The 21500-nt window shown below is 34.8% G+C and overlaps 1 protein-coding gene across 6 annotated transcripts in view; it reads right to left on the bottom strand.

The window, feature by feature from the left end:
- KNDC1 (kinase non-catalytic C-lobe domain containing 1) overlaps nt 1-21500 on the bottom strand; it is a 72232-nt gene that overhangs the window by 27103 nt on the left and 23629 nt on the right. For 5 of the 6 annotated variants that reach the window (XR_001873015.1, XR_001873014.1, XR_001873018.1 and 2 more), the window contains 12 exons: nt 19804-19921; nt 18424-19445; nt 10789-10903; nt 7661-7732; nt 7497-7558; nt 5114-5272; nt 4684-4761; nt 3943-4039; nt 3608-3770; nt 2671-3512; nt 2419-2563; nt 750-841 (listed from right to left, as the gene is read on the bottom strand). Coding sequence is in view for 1 of the 6 variants with exons in the window: in XM_017804126.1 (XP_017659615.1) it covers nt 750-841; nt 2419-2563; nt 2671-3512; nt 3608-3770; nt 3943-4039; nt 4684-4761; nt 5114-5272; nt 7497-7558; nt 7661-7732; nt 10789-10903; nt 18424-19445; nt 19804-19921 (2965 nt within the window). In the remaining 5 variants the exon portion in view is untranslated. The remainder of the gene's footprint in view (nt 1-749; nt 842-2418; nt 2564-2670; nt 3513-3607; nt 3771-3942; nt 4040-4683; nt 4762-5113; nt 5273-7496; nt 7559-7660; nt 7733-10788; nt 10904-18423; nt 19446-19803; nt 19922-21500) is intronic. The other variant, XR_001873016.1, reaches the window with a different exon arrangement.

Here is a 21500-nt window from a genome sequence, read left to right as displayed (position 1 = left end):
TTCAGTGTACAGAATAGGGAAATGAAAGAACTCCTAGGAGATACATAAACATTTTCTTACCTGTTCTGAAAACCTTTTTGATAAATAATTAAAAATGCCCATTTAAATCTAAAAGCAATTCAATTTCTAGATTTCTATACAATTCCCTTGACCAGAATTTGTAAATGATATTGACAATACTTTTTTTAATTTTAGTGCATTTTATTTTTATTGTTTTTGTTATACTCTCTAGTTTTGTTTTAATCCTGATAAGTGAACATTGAAGGACCAGATCTACTGCACAGCCATCCTTCAGTCAACTTCTTCAGTAAACTCTAATGAGTCATAAGCATTTTCTAAAGCTCTCCTCTCTGCCTAGCTAAGCTTGCTATGCTGTGTGGAGCTTACCCAATATGACTATCCCCCCCTTCTTCTCCCTACTTTAAAGCATGGCACTAGAACATCTGCTAGAACAGAGGAAAATAATATACAGCAGTTATCATTTTGGGAGTTTTCAACAGACATATCCATGTAAACAGAAGTAACTAAATGACATCCCACTCAATGACATTGGGTCATATGTAAGCTTCATATAAAACACACTTATGTCCTCAAGACATTGATAATGTTCAGATTCAGTGATACTCTCTCTAAGTGTTAAGGCAAGTGTTTTCCTGAAGACACACCCAAAATGTCAATCTCTCAGAGCTTGTGTCACTGATAGATTCCTAGCACCCATAAAGACCTAGAAACATGAAGTGCTTTCTCACCCTCTGTCTGGTCACTGCTTGCCAAAAAGCTTTCGGATTTGTTCCGATCTTGGAATATATTGCCACATTTTGCATCACTTGCCTCAGTTATGCTGAAAAACAAGAAGATTAAGAAAAATTAATGCTTCATATACTTTTATATTTACATCACAGTACAACGAAATTTTACAAGTGACTTTACAATGTACGTGAAGGCCTTCATAGCATTTATCTACTTCCTAAAGTTTGCATGTTCAGCTTTGGTTATTATTTTACAAGAAAAAATTTAAATGGATATTAAAGCCCACTGAGTAAGACACAGAGATTTTCTTTAACAGCATTTGACAGAATTCCAACAGACGTATCAGAGCACACACACACAGAACGCATAACTCCAGGCATAACTTTAGACTGCAAATTACTGTAGTGGGCTTTTCACTCAACATTCAACCTCTGGATAGCAGTCTGAATCTAAGTCATCCCTAGTAAGAATAATCATAATTTTAAGTCAAGGAAGCTAACAATTAAAAACTGCTATAGTCTTTGTCAAAGTAATGTTAAGTAAGCAGTGTCTCAGATATTTTAAGACAAGTCTTGCATGTGATCTAAAAGCCAGACCTATATTTTTCACTGGGTAATAACTGATGACCTTTTCACTCTCACTTTCAAAATCTTCACTTTGTTACGAAAGTTCATACAGATGATGACCTCTTCATACATTTCAGCAATTCAGCTGCAATAGCTCAAGTTTCTCCTACCACAACAGTCAACTCTGGGGAACTAACGCCCTGACCTCCAACCAATTTTCAATATCTTCTTAAAAATCCCAACCCAAATGGAAAATAGGCCAGCATGCCAAGGTCTGGTACTTGGAGGTCATGATCTATTATATCTGAAACTTGCTGTAAGGACTATCTTTCAACACTGAAATTTTTCTAAACCATATCACCGAGCTTCTTTCTCAAAACTCAAAATTTGTAGTTCCAAAAACCCCCAAATTAACTTTGACATAATGTGATTACAACAGTCTTCAGCAAGAAGCTTTTACAGAAGTGTTCTACATTTGGAGGCTGCAATGAAACAAGAATGTTTTTTGTTATTTTTCAGGTAGATAGGTATGTCACTGCAGATAAAATAGGTAAAATGAGAAATTCCTTAAGCTGGTGTTTTCTCACTTAACAGGCTATTTACAAAAGAATGCCAGGAGGAACACTGAGTAAAATTACACCAGTTAACCAAAACATTTCTAGAGAAGCTAAATTAATTTCCTTTTTCTTGGATGTGAACAGAAAACAAGGATGTATAAACAACTAATATCAGACTAAGCAAACTGAACAGTAAGAAGAATACATTTAACTTCTAATTAAACAGCCTCCTTTTAACAAGATTATGAAGCTCTCCATCAATGGTTGTAACTAGTATTGATCAGAATTAGGTTTCCATTATTAAGCTATCCTAAGATGAAGTTATAGATAAGTGTAGTGGAAAATATTTTTGACTGAACCATTAAGCACTATTTGCCATGGAGAAAGGCATGAAATATCTAATAAAATGTGAAATTAAGAGTTCACAGAAAACAAGTAAGGATACCTGAAGAGAAGCAGCGTATCCTTTCCTGCTTCTAGAAAGTAGGGATGAAAGTAAAGTATTAAATTCAACTGCAACAACAAAAAAGTTGAAAAACACCTACCATAAGTGTGAAGATCTTTCTCCATTTACTACCTGATAGAGATTCTCCAGTAATTTTTCATCCCAGTATAGGTCACAAAACTTCTCACAAATTCTATCAGAGAACACACCAAACTTAATTTCCTTTAAGTTTAAAATGAAGTTACCTTGTTTAAAATAAGAACAGAAACAAACAAAAGAGGGAGAAAAAAGACATTAATAACAATATTCTCAGAAATCAATTACAATAATATACAGAAGAAAATGCACATACCCATATCAAAAACTTCAGCTCCATTCTCTAGATAGCCATCAAATGCAAACTCCTCTTGTATAAGATGAATCACTTTCTGAAGTAAAGCATCACTTGTTCTGTTCTGATGGGGTAGGACTTTATCATCAAAGAAATTATAATTGTCTTTATTCACTGAGGTACATGGTGTGTGTTCTTGTTCAGTGAAAATACTGTCTACACTGGTAGCACACTCAGTTTCTTGGCAGTTGGTTTGAATAACTGGGCTTCTTTTATCAAACTTGTTCTGTGTGTCAGTAGTCTCATGACTTTGCACATTACCAAGGGAAGCATCTTCTGTTTGCATGCTCATTTTATAACTTGCAATAGTACTTGAAAGTAACACTGGCAAACTATGATAACAATCATAAGCAATTCTGGAACGAAGAGGCTTATTTTGTATTTGCTCTGATACAGCTAAATGTACCGGTACAAATGTCAACACTCTTTTCTCTGAGTCCTGTTTGAGAATTATGTTATTTATATGAAGAAAATTAGGAGACGTAGGACAAGCTAAGGAGCTGGAAGGATCTTCAGATAAAATGCTTTTTCCTTGTAGAATATGTGAGGAATCTGATGGTGATGGTAATGTAACTGAAGAAGTAAACATATTGACTGATTTTTGCTCTTCTGAGGATAACTGGAATGAGTGGCCTGGAACTTGTAAATCACACTCAGATGTTTCAGGTGCAGTTTCAACAACATCTGTGTACTCAATACCACAGCGTTTAGAGTCTTCTACATATCCTGAGTTGTTGTGGTCCATATGGTCTTCTTTTCTTTTCTCTTTCTTGAATTGCTCAGAAACTGGTGCATGAACCTCTCTGGAAAAGAACAAAGGAATTTTTTTAAGGACAATTCCAGTACATTTAACAATGAAGTCTAAATTTTAACTTATTCTTCTTTAGGATATACTAACTTTGTTAGATTTGCATCTTGTTGCAGAATAATAGGCTTAAAGTGAGTTGCAGGAGAGGTGAATGCAACAGGTAATCTAGCTTTCTCACAATTTAGTGAAATCTGGCATGGTACTGGTCCTTTAACTGCTACAAGTTTACTTTCACTGGTAAAAGGCACAAATCCTAAAAACAAAAACACAGAAAGATGAACAATATGAAAACTATAAATGCAAGGTAAATAACAATCAATTTAGATAGAAAAACAGTTGTACATCAGACTGAGAAAAATATTACATGAAGTACTGATCTAGAAAATACTAAAACAAAGTAAACATGTCAGAGCCTGACTGCTTACCTAGACTTGACTCTGAAGAGTCCATTTCCATTTCATGTTTTTCATTTTTAAATTCAAAAGCAAGCTGATCTTGGGACAAGACTTCTTCCTTAACAGCCTAACAAAAATTGAAGCCCAAATTGAATTTATTAGCATATTCTTTGTTTAAATTCTGCTCAGCACGTTACTTCAAAAAAACCCCAAGCCTCATATAGATCTAGAATGTTGCAAAGCAACAACCTGGTCATGCCAAGGTGGAATTTTAAAATAAATTACATACAGAATTCTAAGGACTGGTAGAACTATTTAGAAATCTTGATAACACTCTGTTTCAAATCAGAACTTTAAGGTAATCAAAGTTTTGAACAAAGTCAGTTCCATGGATTGACTGAATGCTGCATGCATTACATACACACATTTGAAACATAAACACAACACAACAATTACGTATTACTGTCTTCTGATAAGAGGGGTGCTAAATAAAAAGACAGATTATGAAATTAAGTCACTGTTCTTCACCCATACAGATTGTGGTGTCAGAGCATCACGACCTGTGGAGTGATCATTCTGAAAGCAAGACCTAGGAAAAAGCAACACCTATAGACTACCTGAAAATAAATAAAAAACCCCCCAAACCCAACAAACCCCGAACAACAACAAAACCAAATCTAACAACACTTGCAGGGCACAAAATCTTACTGGAAAATATTTACTGAATTAATTGAAAAAATATACAGAATTAAAGAAAGGTGGTACTCTTACCTCAAAGACAGATTTACTCAATAAGATCAAAATATTTTTGCTGTCTATACCTTGTTCAAGTAAATAATGACTGCATGTCTAAAAAAAAGACAAAATGTAATCTTCAGTCAGTAAATAAGTTTTCAATCAAGTGAGGTATTCTTGGACAAGGACAAAGTCAAGATTAATAGTCAATTAGAAGTAATCTAAGTTTAGAAAGTCTTATGAACCTACTCAGAGTACCTTATTGACAATTTCAATATAAATTAAAAACACACCCCTCTGAGTCCCTAAGGAGGTAACTTTAAAAATAAAATCCCAAAGTGAATGGTTATGATTTAATTAGATACCAGTCTACTACAAATACTAAATCATTATTTTTATTTTCAAATCACTAAAATGAGACTTAGACACAACTAGACTTCACATAAAATTGCTTAAATCTAGCAACCTTAATTGCAGCAGCTACAGAAGGTCTTTCATCAGGGTTTTTTCTTGCCATATCCAGAAGTAGTTTTTTTAATTTTCTTGGCAATACTAGTTTATGACTTGGTGGAACACTGTATTTTGCAGCCATCCATAGAACTGCAGCAACACCATAAATGCAGACCTATTGGTATAACGTAAGAGACAGGAAAGATATAAGCAGACAAAAAAAATAGCCTCCACTTCAAAAACAATTCCAGCAAATTATCCAAAAATTCCTCCCCATTCCCTGCCAAAAAAAAAAAAATTTACAAAGCTTTCAAAGTACAGATTACATTCATGGTTTTTCAAGGTGCTGATGAAAATCCCAGCCCATTTTGAAAACTACTTGATGCAGGGCCAATAATTTTCTACTGTTGGAATAACAGACTTCGTCTTAGTCTTTGTCTAGGGAAATCATTCAGGAAAAAAGTATTTTAGAACCACTTTGAAGAATTCCTTTCTCATGTATAAAGATTGCTGCAAGCCTCAGAGTTCTACCATAAAACCAGGCCAATCACAATTTATTTAAAAAAGGTCATGATAATTCAGCCAGTAAGTGGTACACAGTAATTATAAGCTAGCCAGTAGAACTCGTATTTTACAGAGAAGATTACACCTGTCAGAAGACTGAGGTACTGCATATTTATTTTAGCAATTATTGTGCTACCTGCAGCTAAACCAACTGAAGTTCCCTCAATAAGGGACCTTGAAATGTACTTGTTCTTCACAAGCTTTCTTGTTTCATTTGAAGAATTACAGTTTTAAGACAGTCAGACTTTGTCCACTTAATGCTTAGTTTACCTATGTTAATGTACTATAAATGCAACTTTAACAAATTTAAAGCACAATACTTCATGTTGCCTCTGAAAGATATTAAAAAGGTTCAGTGGACAGAAACCTAAGCACAGCATTAAATAATGTGGTCCCACAAAACAATGTGTTCTAGTACTCTTTCAAGCAAAGTGAACAGCAATCAACAGAATGTAACAAGGCAGTTCACTATAAAGGAAATAATCTGTGAACTATTTGAACTATTGAGCAAAAGCTACTAATAGCTACAAAAAAATTTGAAGTAGGAGAAAGGAACTCCATTAAAACAAAAAAAATTCTTCCCCTTAGGCTCAGGATTGCAAGATTACCCAAAATTTATTAATTTAGGAAAATCTTGCCATCCAGTCCATCATATTCTTCAAAGAAAGTTTTTTTTTACTTTTATCGTGACTGGTACTACAGAGTCTTCATTCTCCTACCATTATTTGAACTAAATGTTCATAACCTGAAAGTTATACCATTATCAGGAAAAAAGCAAGGAAATGGGTCAGCTTATTTTATATATAATGTTGTAGAAAAATAAGGAAACAGATTAGTTTAGATACTCTAAAGAAAATGAACAAAGCACACAGTCTTTAGGATTATTAATTTCTACTGTCTGGTGAAACCGCTCTATTGTATTTCAGGGTTAGTTTAAGCTTCTGAAGCCTTTGAAAAACCTGCACATTGGATCAAAGCACTTGAAGAAATTTTAAGGAAGATATACAAACATTTTCTAGTTACAGAAATTTGAATGTCTTTAGTATATTTTTTATGAAAACCTTTTTTCTGAATCATGATTATTATGTCTAATTTCAAAGAATTCATGGGACACAAGGTGCATATTAGCTAATCTCTTTTCTTGTTACATAATTCTGTTTCCCTGACTTCAAAGATCACTGTTTGCAATTCAGATGCAGTTGCAGTGGAGACACATTCACCTGTATTTGACATTTTTATTATATTCAGTCTAAGAGCACCTTATGGCTTTTATCTATAGCAAGAAGCTCTAGGAAAACCGTATTGGTAAGAGACATAATTCATAATGTTCCCATAGTAAAAACATACTGATAACGATATTTTTATCCAATCTTCTAAATGTGATTAATGTCTGGGATTTAGCCTAGAGTGAACTTCAGAATGTGAAAACATGACTTCAAAGTCTATCTTACTGCTAACAAGCTGAAAATAATTAAGTCTTATGGAAAACTATTGAATAACAGNTGATCTTAGTGTGAACTTCAGAATGTGAAAACATGACTTCAAAGTCTATCTTACTGCTAACAAGCTGAAAATAATTAAGTCTTATGGAAAACTATTGAATAACGGATTTTTGGCACTTCTTCCAAGAACTCTGAAAGGCAAAATTATAAAAGCAACTAATTCATGGGAGATCAATATGTTAAAAAAATCCCCACAGATAACCAAGAAATACTGGGAGAAATGAAAAATATTAACACAATCTTAGAAGAGTTTAGCTTTCTTCCTCAAGTAGCAGAGGGATAAAACTGTCTTTTGATAAAATAAAAAGCAACCTATATAACCTACCACATTACCTTCTCAGTATCTACATCCTCTTCTTCAATTTCAGGAGCTAAATAAAACACATCACAAGATTCTAAATGAGAAAAGAAATCAGAAATAAAAGGTAAGACATTTGCCTTCTTCTCCACTCCCCCTCTAAAGACATGAAAGTCAAGCATGCAGTGTATTAGTTTACCTTCACCTTTTGGAGCAGAAAAGAGGATATTTCCATGGTAGTCAATCAGCACGGAGTCCAAACATAAGACCACTGCAAAAGAAATCACAAAAGAGCAAGGCATAATAAGTATCTGTTCCTGTAACTATTTGAAACTAATAAAAATAAATAATTTAAAAAAGAATTTGCAGTGTCAGTAATTACCCTATGATAAATGATGCTTTAAATAACACTTATGCTAGAACAGATACCGGCCAACAAAGAGACAGTAGATGTGTAATTACCCAAAGCAACTCCTGCAGAACAAAGACAAAACCTGGAAGTTTATTTTCTTTTACCCAGCACTGAAAAGGTAAAGAAAGAAACAAAACATAAAAAAAGAAATATAACAGGTAGATGTATTCTAGTATTCTCATAACATATCAAAAAAACATAGATAATTTATCTTAAGCATTTAAGTCTCTCCTTTCTTTCCTCCTCTAACCCTACAAAAATAGAGGGTCATTATCTGGAGAAAGCTGAGACATATGTGGCCAGATCCAAAACTCCTCTAGGTGTGACAGGATATGAACTGTTTTGCACAGTTATAATCACACACACACTCTCTCACTGAAGAAACATTACAGAGGTCAGTATGTGCAAGGCCATGATATTTTCCATAGATAAAAAAGAAATAATGGAATTCTAAAACTATTTTAAATGATGTCATGCCTTCAGGAGCTTAATATTAAGGTCACGAGATCACGTTATATAAATCTGATGATGAAAAACTTGTGATAACAGTGTCTCTCTATTTAATAACTTCAAAGCATACTGTAATTTAACGTTTCAATATAATAAGCCAACTGGCCAGCAGTGTAGTCCTGTCTTTGTGGACTACCATCAAATACACTGTCTTCTTATTAAAAACAGAGTACTAGAAGAATAGATTCTTGCATTAAATAAGAGATTAAAGCATTAAATTGATTAATTACTTAAAATATTAAATAGTTCTAAGAGCAAAACAAATATTAATTTATTATTAAATAAGTAATTGAAGAGGTCTCAGAGAAAAAAAATAAAGTAAGAAAAAAAGGAAATACTACTTTTGCTTTTCTAGTTACTCGTACAAAACACATAAATAAAGGCTTGTCTTCTACCTTCAATAATATTTAAGCTGGACCTGAAGCATGTGTCTTGAAAAGCAAAGCCTTCCTGAATGGGAACCTTTGCTAGTTATTTCTGCAGAGGGAGCTTCATGCTCACTGTTCTTGCTTCTCAGCAGTTAATGCCTCTGGGCCTGAGACTGCCACAAAGTTCACACAAACCAGATCTCAAGGTGTTCACTGCAATGTACAAATTCTCACTTGGGCTCCCTAAAGCATCCATGAGCAACATGTAAGCAACATCCTCTGATAAGAGGAGAAGAAATAAGTAAAGTCTCAATGGAGGTTACAAACAACTTTTGTAGCAGAATTGAATTAGAAGAACATATGAAAAGGCTAGCTTTGGGTTATGTTTTCTTAGCCAGATAATTTCTGCTTAGGATAACGAAAAAAGTGTAATCAAGGAGGAAAAGTGGAAGAAAAGCATAAAAGTGGAGGAAAAGGCTGTCTAAGTTAATAAATAAATAAACCAGCTTTCATATATTTAACTATGACTCATCAGCTAACAGTCTTATTCTACCATTGTCAAGACAAAAGGATATTTTAACAATATATATTCAAAATATATATCAGGTTTGCCTTTAATTAGTTATTCCAAAGGAATGCCGAGAGAACTTCATGTGTGTATGTAGGCACCGAAGTAGTAATACCACTGTAAGTCTTCCCACAACTTCCACACAACTACCCTCAGAACAGGCAGAGAACCCTCTCACAGAAACATTCTAAATCTGAAAACAATACTGAATTTCAAGGCAGCTTTATTTGTCAAATATAGCATTTTAAGTAAGGTGTCTTCCATTTGGTGGTTTGTATCATTATATTTACTTCTGTAGGCTATGTAAGGTTCAGATGACAACTCTTTAGTATTTTTAAGACATGCATTCTGGGTGGATGTAAGTGCAGTAACAGAGGCTACCTATGCATATTAAATAAGAATCTGAGCCATTATGTGCAGTCATCTGAAATCTTCACAAACTTTAGGAACATGTTATGAGGCTCAAATAATCCTTCTGTTGCAAGGTATATTAAATACATAGTTTTATGGGTAACTTTTCTCAAAGTGCTCAGAAATCTTCATTTATGGCTAATTTCCTTTCAAACAGTCTTATATCATAAAAGATAAAAGAACTGAAGCTGAAATCCAAAGAGATGCACTAAGTTTTCTGTACCTTACTATCCAATTGTTTATATTCAGTTACAGACTTCAAACTCATCCCTGTTCAAACTCTCAAGGAAATCAAGGAAAAGAAAGGGGGGGGCTGAGAACCTCTGCTCTATTTATCAGAACTGCTACAGGTTTATCATTAGTATAAGCTAAACCAACATTCAGAATGTCTATGGAAATTTAGAATGGTCTTCTTCTGAGTTACATGCAACATATTCCAATTTTGTCAAAGGACAGTTCCCCGTTCCTCTCTCAGAAGTTTACTTCTGATAATTCTTCTGTAAAACGAAGCATGGGGGATGTGGAAGGAGCAATGTCATAACAAGATCTTGGATGCTTTAAAATGACAAAGCCCTGTATAGTCAAAAATACGTCAGGAATCATTTTTCAGAAAGAAATTCAGGCAAAAGAGGAGATTTTAGGTTTACATACATACATATATATATATATATATACACACACATACACAAAACTTATTTCCTCCTGCTTTCAAGTCATAAGTACTTTTCTTAAAATTCACAGTACAGTTTCTCCATCCCCCAAACATCTAAACCCCAAATTTTTTTCACTGCTTGAAGTCATAAAGATTAATTTGATTAATTTCTGCTGCAAAAGCCATCAAATTCAGAATAAAGAAAAAGAAGATATTCTATATATATGGAAGAAAACTTCAATTGAGTAAAATTTCTAAGTCATGATTTAAGAGAGTGAAATCAGAAATATTGTCTATTTTGTTCTGTACACAAAATGAAAGTTGAGATACTTTCAAACAGAATAAAGAAAACATTAACATGGTGAACATAAATAACAAGGCAAAATATTTATTTTTAAGATTATACCTGGATAATCTATGCAAGTCTGTAGAGCACATAAACACTCATGACATAATGCCCAGAGTTCATAATCTTTCAGAGGTCTTCCATATGAGGACAACAGAAGTTTTAGAGAGATCCACTGAAAAAAAAGAGTGAGGATGCAGAAAGTTATTAAAAATAATCACAAATTAAAAACGTTTACTGGTGCAATGAAAAAGTAAATCCTAATATAAAACACATTCAACTAAAAAGCTACAAGAAAATATATTTATTACACTTACCAGTAATGAATTAATACTACTTATTAAAAACATGGCACAGTTAGCTAGCTGTATAAATGAACCAGTAGTTTCTTAATTGCATAATGGAAGAGTAATTCAAGTGAGATCTGAGCAAAAATAGAAGGGCTTCAGGAAAAGCGAGCTGTCTGGAAGGTCTTTCTTACATATTAAGGAAAGACTCTTTTAGAATGTCTACTGTGTAATAGACATCTTTTATGATGAAACAATTACATAATTATAGGGACAACACCTAGACTGAAAAACATAAAATTCAAATGATTGCTATCAACAAAAAAGTCCCACATTCAAATTCTGATTTACCCTGACAGTTGCATTACATGTCTTACCTTAAAGATTTCATCAACATCTCTTGTTCTTCTGTGAAAGATCTTAACAATATTGACAAAATTAATGACAGATTTAATTGAAGTCCAAGCACATAGTTCTTTTTTAATCACTGGCTGCTCAATTTTTCATAACAGAATTTCTTTTTCTGGCTATCAATTTAGCTTTTGATACCTGGCATAATACCTTATTGTGACAAAGGTACTGCTCCATGGAAACTTACTGTTCTTCAGAGACATGCTTTACATTTTGTGATTTTTTTTTTTGGGGTGGTGGTGGTTGGTGTGTGTTTGTGTGAATCTAATAACTTGACGCTGACAGCAGTGCACAGACATGTCCCAGAGCAAACCATGCTAATGGAAAAGCTTATCTCTAGTAGCGGCCCTTGACATCAGCTGGACTTTACAATCTCTGTTCACCTACAAAGGTACACTAAATATTCACTGCAGGCAGAAATGTCCAAGTTAGAGCAGACCAATCCACCTATTTTAAAAAAGGGCACAGCACATTTTCTGTTGTATATGCAGTTCTGAACTAGTCAAATTTAGGCCACTTGAACTGGTCTAAGAAAGGAATTACCAGAAGCAATTCAGGACTAACTCAGGAAAAAACAATCTTCCCCTACCCTCCAAAAACCCCCCAACAAACAAAAAACCAAACAAAAAACCCCCAATCAATCAAGCAAAAAAATCACTCAAACCCAAAAAAAACCCCAAAACCCCTCCAACCAAACCAAAAACATCCCAACACAAAACTGAAGCACAAGAGACAAACAAAACCCCCTCTGAACAGTTCTGTTGTTTTTACAGACACCTTTATAACCCAATCAGTATTTGTAAAATCTAAATAGACTAAAGGTCCCTCTCACACACAGTGGCAGTACATTGTTTGACAAATCGGCCTCTGCACTGTCATTTACTACAGTCAATTCTTCATGATACTGTCTATGAAACACCCTTCAGTGAGGTGCTCTTTGGGTTTTATCATAAAATATGTGATACACAGACTACTGTATTGAATTCATAAAGATCAACAAACAGCTTCAGTGCAATCTATTGAGAAAAGAACCACATTAATTTCTGTAGCTGAAACTTTGTTGATAATTTAATATTAACCAGAATACCTTCTCAAAGAACACAATACTTTGGTTTGTACTGTTTAAATATCTTTGAAGGTGAACCAGGCAAACCGTAATTTTTTAACAAGATGTGCCACGAAACACATCTTTTGATTTACTGAAAACGTTTTATATTCTGTCTACCTCCAACAGATAAAATAAACTTGGTGCTTTTATTCTATCCTCCATTGTGGCACATTGCACAAATTAGTAACTTCAGCCCAGACAGATTTGAAGCCAGGTGATAAGACCCAGTTTCATTTTCAAGTTTTGCTATTACCAGCACCCTGGAGTGCAAAATTCTTTCATCCATGTGTTCTTTTACTGGAAGCTCTTGAACTGTCTGATAAAAAGGCATCAATCACACAGCAGGAAGGAAAAGGCCAGTCAGTCAAAAGAATGAATTAGTCTAGAGAACATACAAGATACTTCTTCATACTGTTGACAGATTACTATTCTTGATCAGTACTGTGTTTCCCCCTCTACAGCACCCTGGTTCTCAAATATCTTTGCTCACAGACACTCGACAAAGAAAGGAGCAGTCAAATCTTCAAATCAACCCTGGACAGCTGACATGAGTGGAGAGAAATTTCACAGACTGACTAAAACATTAAGAAGGTTTTGGGATTTGGGAATATTTTTGTAATAAGTACACAGTAGTGCCACATGTTTCTCTGTAAGAAATCCCTCCTCTTGAAGTTTGTCTCTAGAGGCTCTAAAAGCTGCAGCGAAGAAAGATGGGACTTCCCCTACTGCATATACAAATCCCTCTCACTTCAGGAGAAGATGATGAATGGCTAGCAAGGGCAAGGAGAATCTCTCACTAAACTGGAGACTAAAGTTAGCTGTACAGCAGAAAGCCGAAAAGTATTTCTCATCAATTCTGGGATATCCAAGCTCTTTGGAATAAGAAAGAAATGGTAGACAGAAATTTAAGCACAGCAGCAAAACAGGAATAAACTCTAAGAGCAGCAGCAAAAGAAAACATAACAAAATTCTTTGACAGAATGAATGAGTATGTGGTGAAGCACAATCCATAAAACATAGTGTCAATGATTGATAATAAAATAAGAGGATGAAGAGGCACCAGCAAAATTCTGTTTTAGAAGAAAAAAAAGTCCATAGTAAAAGCAAATCTTAGCAGAAGTGAGAATCACTGCCATCCACAAAATAGCCAGATCAGTCTGAATCAGAAAAAAAAAGGATGTGGTTACAGGTTGGTGAACTTTGTTTAAACGTATATCCTCATTGTTTCTCTGGCAAGCATTCTAAAGAAATAGGAAACTTCAATATTAATATTGCTACCTAGTATTTGTATGCTGGTTGTTCTTCTTTGATGCTAATTACTATCTGCACTGCCATTGTCTCTTACTCAAATTCTAGTCTCTCCCCACCCTGACCATATCAAAAGATTAATTTTTTTCCTGGAAGAAATATCTGAGGTGGTCATTCTTCTAGTGTCCTGATTATTTCAAATTCTCACCTTCCTACATCAGAAAGAGAATTGTGGAAGACTTCAGATGTAAACTGAAGGTGCAGACCTGCTGAGGACCTATGCTTCTTGTAGCAGTTATCCCATGTAGTCAAGATACATGATAAGTCATATTTCATCACACATTTGCATCTGTGACGAAAACCACGTAGTCTGGTTAAAACAGTTTTCAAAGGAAAAATAATACACTTCTCAACCTGAAGTTAGGAGGCAGTTTTTACGGAAGCCTCAGTCCGTAAATAAAGGTATTTAACATAACGCACCTCATACCTCACCTTTTAGGTATTTAACACAATGCACATTTTAATTCCACTGAATCTGCTAACTGTAAACCTCCTTATTTTGGCATATGTCTCAAGTTTGGTCATTTCGGTTTTTAACATGCAAGTCTCTGATTCATGGCTATTGCTATTTCGTAAAACAAAAAAATCCCCACTCAATCACCAAGAAAAAAAAATCTGAAGTGCTGGAAAACACGATTAAAACTTTTTAGTCAAACCACCTTTAGCACACATTGTTTCTTAACTATCTGTTCATATATTTTAGCAAAGCAAGGTCAAGACAACTGTTAAGCATTCATAAGGCCTCAAGTCCACTTCATTTAAGCCATTAACATTATTTTAATATTGATGTTCAACATTCATTAATATATTATCACTAGTGAAATTGCACCAAAGAGGAAACAAATTTATAATCCAATACCTCTTCCTGATTTTTTACATGTTCTAAACCAGACTTTTTCATAACAGAAATTATATATTTCAGTTTTTAAAATATGAAAAAGTTTTTCACTGCCCAGAAATTTTGTTAGAAAATATGAAAAAGTCAAATGACCAATTCTTGCTTATAGTTGCATACTGGGGCCATTTTGTTTTATGCCCAAAGATGGCATTTTAAACCTCACTTGTTGGAAAAGTAAGGTTTTTTTGCAGTTCTGCAAAAATCATTTATGAGATCTTTTACTTAACTGCTGGTACCAGAATTGTAAACCCCAATTTTTAGTAAAGCATTCAGACTATGCAAACATACTCTATTTCATTAATATGATGCTGGTGTGTTTTAAACAGCCAAAAAAATATTTTCATCATTCTTTTCTTAGTAAGTACTATTCTGGGAATTGACAACTTTTCTTTCCTTCAAGTGTTATTTCCCCAGTGTTAAAGTGTCAGCCTCTAGCTACATGGCTTTTCACTTTTCTCATGTTTGAACCGATCTGAATGACCAACAGGAAACAAAGTTGCATATGCCAGGCTCCCATTAACCCTTCCCAAGTAAAGCCCATAGCATTTATATCACAGAGAAACATTTAAAAGGATTAGAGATGAGACACACCTGATTGGAATGAAACTGGTTAGAGAAATAAAAGATCCCCACTCAAACTTGAAGTGAAAAATATTTATTTATGGCATGCAAAACTCTAAAAGTTACTATGAAAACCCTCACAAGATACATTGCAGTAGCCAGACAAAAGCAAGCAAGTATTTTTAGTAATGCTTACTAGCAGTAAAGCACACAACATTAAGAAGCAGTGTTGGAGTATCAGAAAAATACTGTCCACTGGAGAAGTACTGACAGGCAAGAAAAACTGTCTGTTCTCCAGAGTAGACAAGGTTGATCTTCAACCGGATGGGACTGGTATTGCACCTTTTCTAAAGAACATGAAATATTGAAAGAGATGCTAGACATATTATTCTAAAAGCTCTATATGCTGCAATCAGGGCAATCTGTTATAGAAAACTAGTGAAAGGGCAGCACTGCAAAGCTTCTGAGGTATTTTCTATTTACCCCAGAAGACAGAAATCACATTAGCTGGGCCTTCACACTTGTGCTTTTGCAGTAAATAAACAAACTCTCAGACTTAGGTATTTGGTAAAATTCTGACACTAAGAAATGAAAAGGAACTTGAGAGAGAGACATCAGTTGTACTTTTATCACATAAGGCATAGCACAGTATGGTTTTTCTTTTTTGCAATTGTTAGGTAACACAGAGGGAAAACCTGCTATGTTTCAGAAGCCTGAGGAATAAAATCTGTTTTCTAAAAGGAAAAAAAGAAGCTGAAAACATTAACCCCTTCCACTGTTCTAAGAAGACTTGTAATAGAGTCTGCAATACAGTTCAATGACTACTAAAAATGAATTACCTTCCTTCAGAAAACAAAGAAAAATTACCAGGCTAGAAACTCAGCATTTCAGGAAGCTATTTCAGAAGTCTAGGTGTTGCTCACGGATGTTAATATATTTAAAGGGGTTTTTTCCTCCCTACAGCAGTTAAATAATCAAAGAAGATTTTATTACATTTGCTTTTTTTGTTCGTTTTTTGTTTTAAGACCAACAAGATTTTACTAAAGAGCATAATATTTTTATGTGCCAGAACTTGAAAAATTGCTGGAATCAATTACTAAAAAAGAGAATATAGAGCATGAGTCTATCAAACACTTCTTCTACTGAAAAGACAGCTGTAAAACTCTGATACCATAGAGAATCACCACCCTGCTGTCTTCCTTTCAGATCGTATATATCACAACACTGGTTACTAGGGTACCTGGAACAAGAGGTACCTTTTCTAATTCACTGTGATTGTCCCATGAATTCAGCAGGAGCAGGATAACCGTTGGAAGAATGTTTGGAAGAATGAAATTCTGTTCAGGCTGAAAGAACACTTCATTTAAATTGATGATTAAATATTTGAAGAAAAAGAGGATTTCAGAAGTATGGCAGAATAACCTGAAGACGTATTTTGGTTTATTTTCTGTGTGCCAGTCTCAAGTGCTGCTGCAGGAAAACCAAACAGCTTTTAAATCATGCAAGAATTCTGGGGAAAATTATTTTCCTGATACTATCTTCATGTACCAAGAACTAAACTGTTGCCCTGGTAATCCAGTAAGGACAGAGTACAGTCTTATTTCAACATTTTTTTTGCTCCTTGGAAAAGAACCCCTATCTCTACACTTAATTTATGTTCATAAGTGATGGCATAAAAAGATAAAAAAAAAAGGATGCGTCTACAATAAAGGGATCGTTTCTCAGAGTCTGAAAAGAAGAATGCATTTGCAGGATTTAAAAACTAAATAAAGGATTTGATATGCATACAATGAATAACCCCCTCGGAGAGCAAAACCATGCCATGTGGTGCTTATCCATAGCTACTATCCTCCTGAACTATGAATTCAATAAGTGCACATGCTATTGAGGGGAGAAGAGACAAGAAAGGGATAAAAGAAGTTAGGACAGAATCTTCAGTTTGCACTAATTTTTTTAGCTATGATGAACCAAAGGCTCTTTACACACTTGGCAATCATAGGTTACTGCTCCAGTGGAGGTGTTCAGGCAAGGTGAAAAGAAGGATGGATAGAGATTGAATATAACCCTGGGTGCCAGTGCACGGGATAGCTGGAAAATGGGCTATTGGGCAAAGAGAACAAGGCTGAATTGCCCATAGACAAGCAAAGAAAAAACCCAAGATCTTCACTTAAGCATAATTTCTGGAAACACAACGTGAAGTTTGTGCCGCTCATTTTTATCAAGCCACAGCAAGGCTGGAGAAGCATAAATTATCCTGCAGTTTCAGCCAGCAGCTCCCCTATCATGGGGATTGCTTACAACTCTGAGTGTGGCACAAGAGAAAACCATCTAGTCAGAGACCAAACTTGTCCACCCTGAGATATGTAATTTGAGCAGAGGAGACCATACTACAAAGATCTATCAACAAATTCTGGTAGATTCTCCCTCTCTCATTTGGCTATTTATAAAGACTAAATGCATGAGACAACATATTCATCATACTGTGCACATATTTGAATTCTATAACCAAATATACATAACAAACATAGAGACGGCAATTTAAGAACACAGAACAAATACAGCATAGGTACAATTTTCAAAAACTCAAATGTACATGTCAGATTTAAAAGAAAGTGGACTCTTTCACCTCCTGAAGCAGATGGCATACTGCCATTGATTCCAATGAGGTCAGGTTTACAGTCAGGAATTTTGCAATTTTCATAAGCACCTGGGAGGCTCACTTCAAGGCAGTGAACTTTATGCACTGACAGTAACATGAAGACTTAAAAATATACATATGTTTTGGTCATGGTTCTCTTACAAATGTAATCAACTCCTAAGTAATGCTGCTCTAACATGCTAGTGAGTATACTCCATTTGTAAAAAAAAAAAAAATAGAAAAGTTTAAATGGAAGTTGATTTTACAATACTATTAATTTCACTGCAGCACTTTTTTTTTAAGTAAAGAGGGAAAAAGGATCACCATATTTCCAATATTAACTCTTAAAGTGTGCAGATCAGCAAAATTCAATTTTCCAGGACGCTAAAGGGGACGAGGGGGGAAGAAATCACAGTATTTAAGTCATCTCATCTCCACATAAGTGACTACAGCAACTATATAATGAAGACTTTATTTTTACTACCTGCTCATTACTTTTGATTTCTGAACCTCTGCCTCCACAAAGATTATCTTCATTATTGTTTGCACTCATTGCACCGTTGCTTAATTCTGGCGACCTAATTAGGTTTGATCCATGTCTGTTCCCACGGGGTTTTGTTGTTAACACTGAATCCATCTTGTTAAAATGTGGTACATAATTTTCATTTGACCCTTGAAAAGTTTCAGAAGAGTCTTCCAATGCCAGGTAATTGTCTAGCATTTTTGCTCCAGCAATTGACTGATTTGGGCCTTTTAGCATACCAGCTGGTTTTAGCATTTGACAGGTAGCACCAGAACAGTCTTCTTTGTGATCAGATGAAGCAAAACCTATCTTTTTACTATTAATAAGTGACACATGTTCTTCTAGATTCAAGCCAGACACCTGTGTGCATACACACGGAGCTTCTAAATGACGATCATCAACCTGGTGATTCTTTGGTTCTGTTTCTGGTGGACTACTAATAGCAAATGAATTAAGATTTCCCTTTGAAAAAGCAACCTCATTATTATTGTCTAGAGGTAGTAACTCTTGTGTTAGGAAGTTATTTTTCCTAGCTGGTGGTCCACTGTTGGTTACAGAAGTAAAAAAGTTATTTGTATCTGCAGGTTCAAGTGGTAGCTTTGGAAAGGTTTTAATTTTTCTCAAAGAACCTTTCTTAAAAATGCCATCTCTCTCCAGGTCAATAACACATGATTTTATATCCAAAGCAACACTAGCAAAGCTGTCAGCATACATTGCATGTTTATCCTCTTCTTTGCTCTTTTTAGTTTGAGTTGCAAGGTGAGAATGTTGAGTTTGGTCATTATCCAGATCAATTTGCGTTTCCTTTAAACCACTTTCTCTGGCAGTCACCATGGTAACTACAGAAGAGCTGTTATGACAGGTAGTCGTCACATCTTCCACTGCAGACGAATCACCTGCTATGTTGCTTTTCTCATTTGAATACAATTTAGATCCCAAGCTTCTCTGACACATTCTTCCCTTCCACATGTTATCACAGACATCTAGATGAAAAAAAGCAGATGTTTATATTAGATGTGTATTTAAACCTTCTAATCTTTCCTAGTAAATCTTTATATTGCTTTTTCTGCCACTGCTGTTATGTATCTTCAGTATGTTAAACAAATTAACTATTTCTAACAAGTCACTTTGAATCATAAGGGACAATCTAAATATATTAACTATGTTAATTAAGAGTTGTGTGTCCCTTGCTCCCCACCCCCAACCTACAGATATTTAATAATGACTTTTTGAAATCTAGAAAGGAACCTATAACAGGAAAGCACGCAAACATAGTCTTTTAAAAATCATTATATATGTCAGGCAATCTAAAGTTCTCGACTAAATACATTTTAAGGTTACCTTGAGAAGCACCAAATGATTCAATTGAAAGAACTCTTCTTCCAACAGCAGACAGACTTCGACAAATATTACTTGATGAAGCAATCTTCATTTTTTCTTCACATAATGACAAAATACTCTAGAGAAAATTAATGTTAAATACTTATTTAATAATGAATAGATTTGTAGATTTTGACTAAAGCAAGAAATGTTAACTCCCACACTACATTTGAATTTATACTACACTACACTGGAGGTCTTTCTTGCACTATTCATTATACTGTGTGTTTCTATTATGTAGTTGAATTAATTTCTCGTTTTTACCATGGGCTATTATGAAATCATTTAATACAGTTCAAGTTTTAGCCTACAGTTAGAACACCAAGAACAACTGATAAAAATTATCTTGAATGCTATTCTTCATGAATAACATACTGAAAGTGTAAAAAGCTAGCATTTAGTACTTTTTTAAACATGCAGTGATTCACTTGAATTGAGTGACATGGGCAGGATGATGAATGTTACTGAAATTACATTAAAAGTAAACCCCAGATCTTTTAAAAACTGCAAAATACAAATATCTAGAAAGCATTAGAGAAAGCCATCTTTATCAGACCACAAGAAGTAACAGTATTTCATATCTCTAATCTCTAGCCTGAGCACCATTTGATGGCGTTAGCACTGGTCTCACACACAATTAACTACAGATATTCACACATTTGAAAACCTGTCCCTTTGGGCAGGAAGCAGAAGAGAGCTGCCTTTCCAAATACATCCCACCATCTCCTCACACAGCTCTGAGGAGATGCTCTTCCCCATTAACTTACTCAACTGCTCTTCTGGTATTGTGAGTGGAAGGTGCTGTAGGTTCGCACACTGGAGAAAGGAAGGACAGGAAAAAGGGAGCCAGGACTGTGCTGGAGTCCAGCGAAATGCCTAGGAATGCCTATGTGTTTTCCCTCCATATAGCTCCCCCAACTCCTTTCCACCCAAGAAAGTGCCCAGTGGAAAAGGAACAGAAAAGAACCTACTCACAAAGTGATCTTTACATATTACCCTAGACCAGCCCTGACACACACTGTTTTTGGGTTGGTGCAAGTAGTCAGCAATAGCTGACTGGGAGGTGATAGAGAATGCTATACAATCCCTCCTCTGACTATGCTACAAAGCAAACTAATAAAAATACAGCAGCTGATCAAGCAGGCTCCATGTCAGGTACAGTCTGCTGTCTGGGCAGTCCTCAATTGGGGAGCCAATACTTTTTGCTTTATAAAAATGAATCTATTAATTCTTCTGTTGCAGCACTCTTTCTGCAAAGTATTGATGACAAGTGCCATACCATTTAGAATATACACTATCAGCTCAGGAAAAAGAAAAATCTACAAAAAAACCCCCACAGACAAGTAGATAGCACCGTTCTGAAGTAGAAGAATTGAGCCCAAGAAAAGTCACATTGGACAACTGTTATTCTATGGCTACATTCTCCAAGTCTGCAAAAACATTAAAGCAAAACTTTCACATATTAATGTGAAATAACGCTCTATTAGGTAACCAACAGAATATAAATTCTTCGAAAACATCAGCTTGAAGAATCCTATACAGTTTCAAATTATTTCTAACAACTAAAGGTAAACTAAGAGGCTAAGTGGAATAAAACACAAAATCAAATATAGATATATAATGAAATATTACTAAGCTTTTACATATTTACATAAAAA

This window comes from Lepidothrix coronata, unplaced genomic scaffold (genome assembly GCF_001604755.1).
Source record: "Lepidothrix coronata isolate B3197 unplaced genomic scaffold, Lepidothrix_coronata-1.0 Scaffold8, whole genome shotgun sequence".
Lineage (NCBI taxonomy): Eukaryota > Metazoa > Chordata > Aves > Passeriformes > Pipridae > Lepidothrix > Lepidothrix coronata.
Note: the sequence above shows the minus strand (reverse complement) of the source record. Positions and strands in the feature narration are given on the sequence as shown.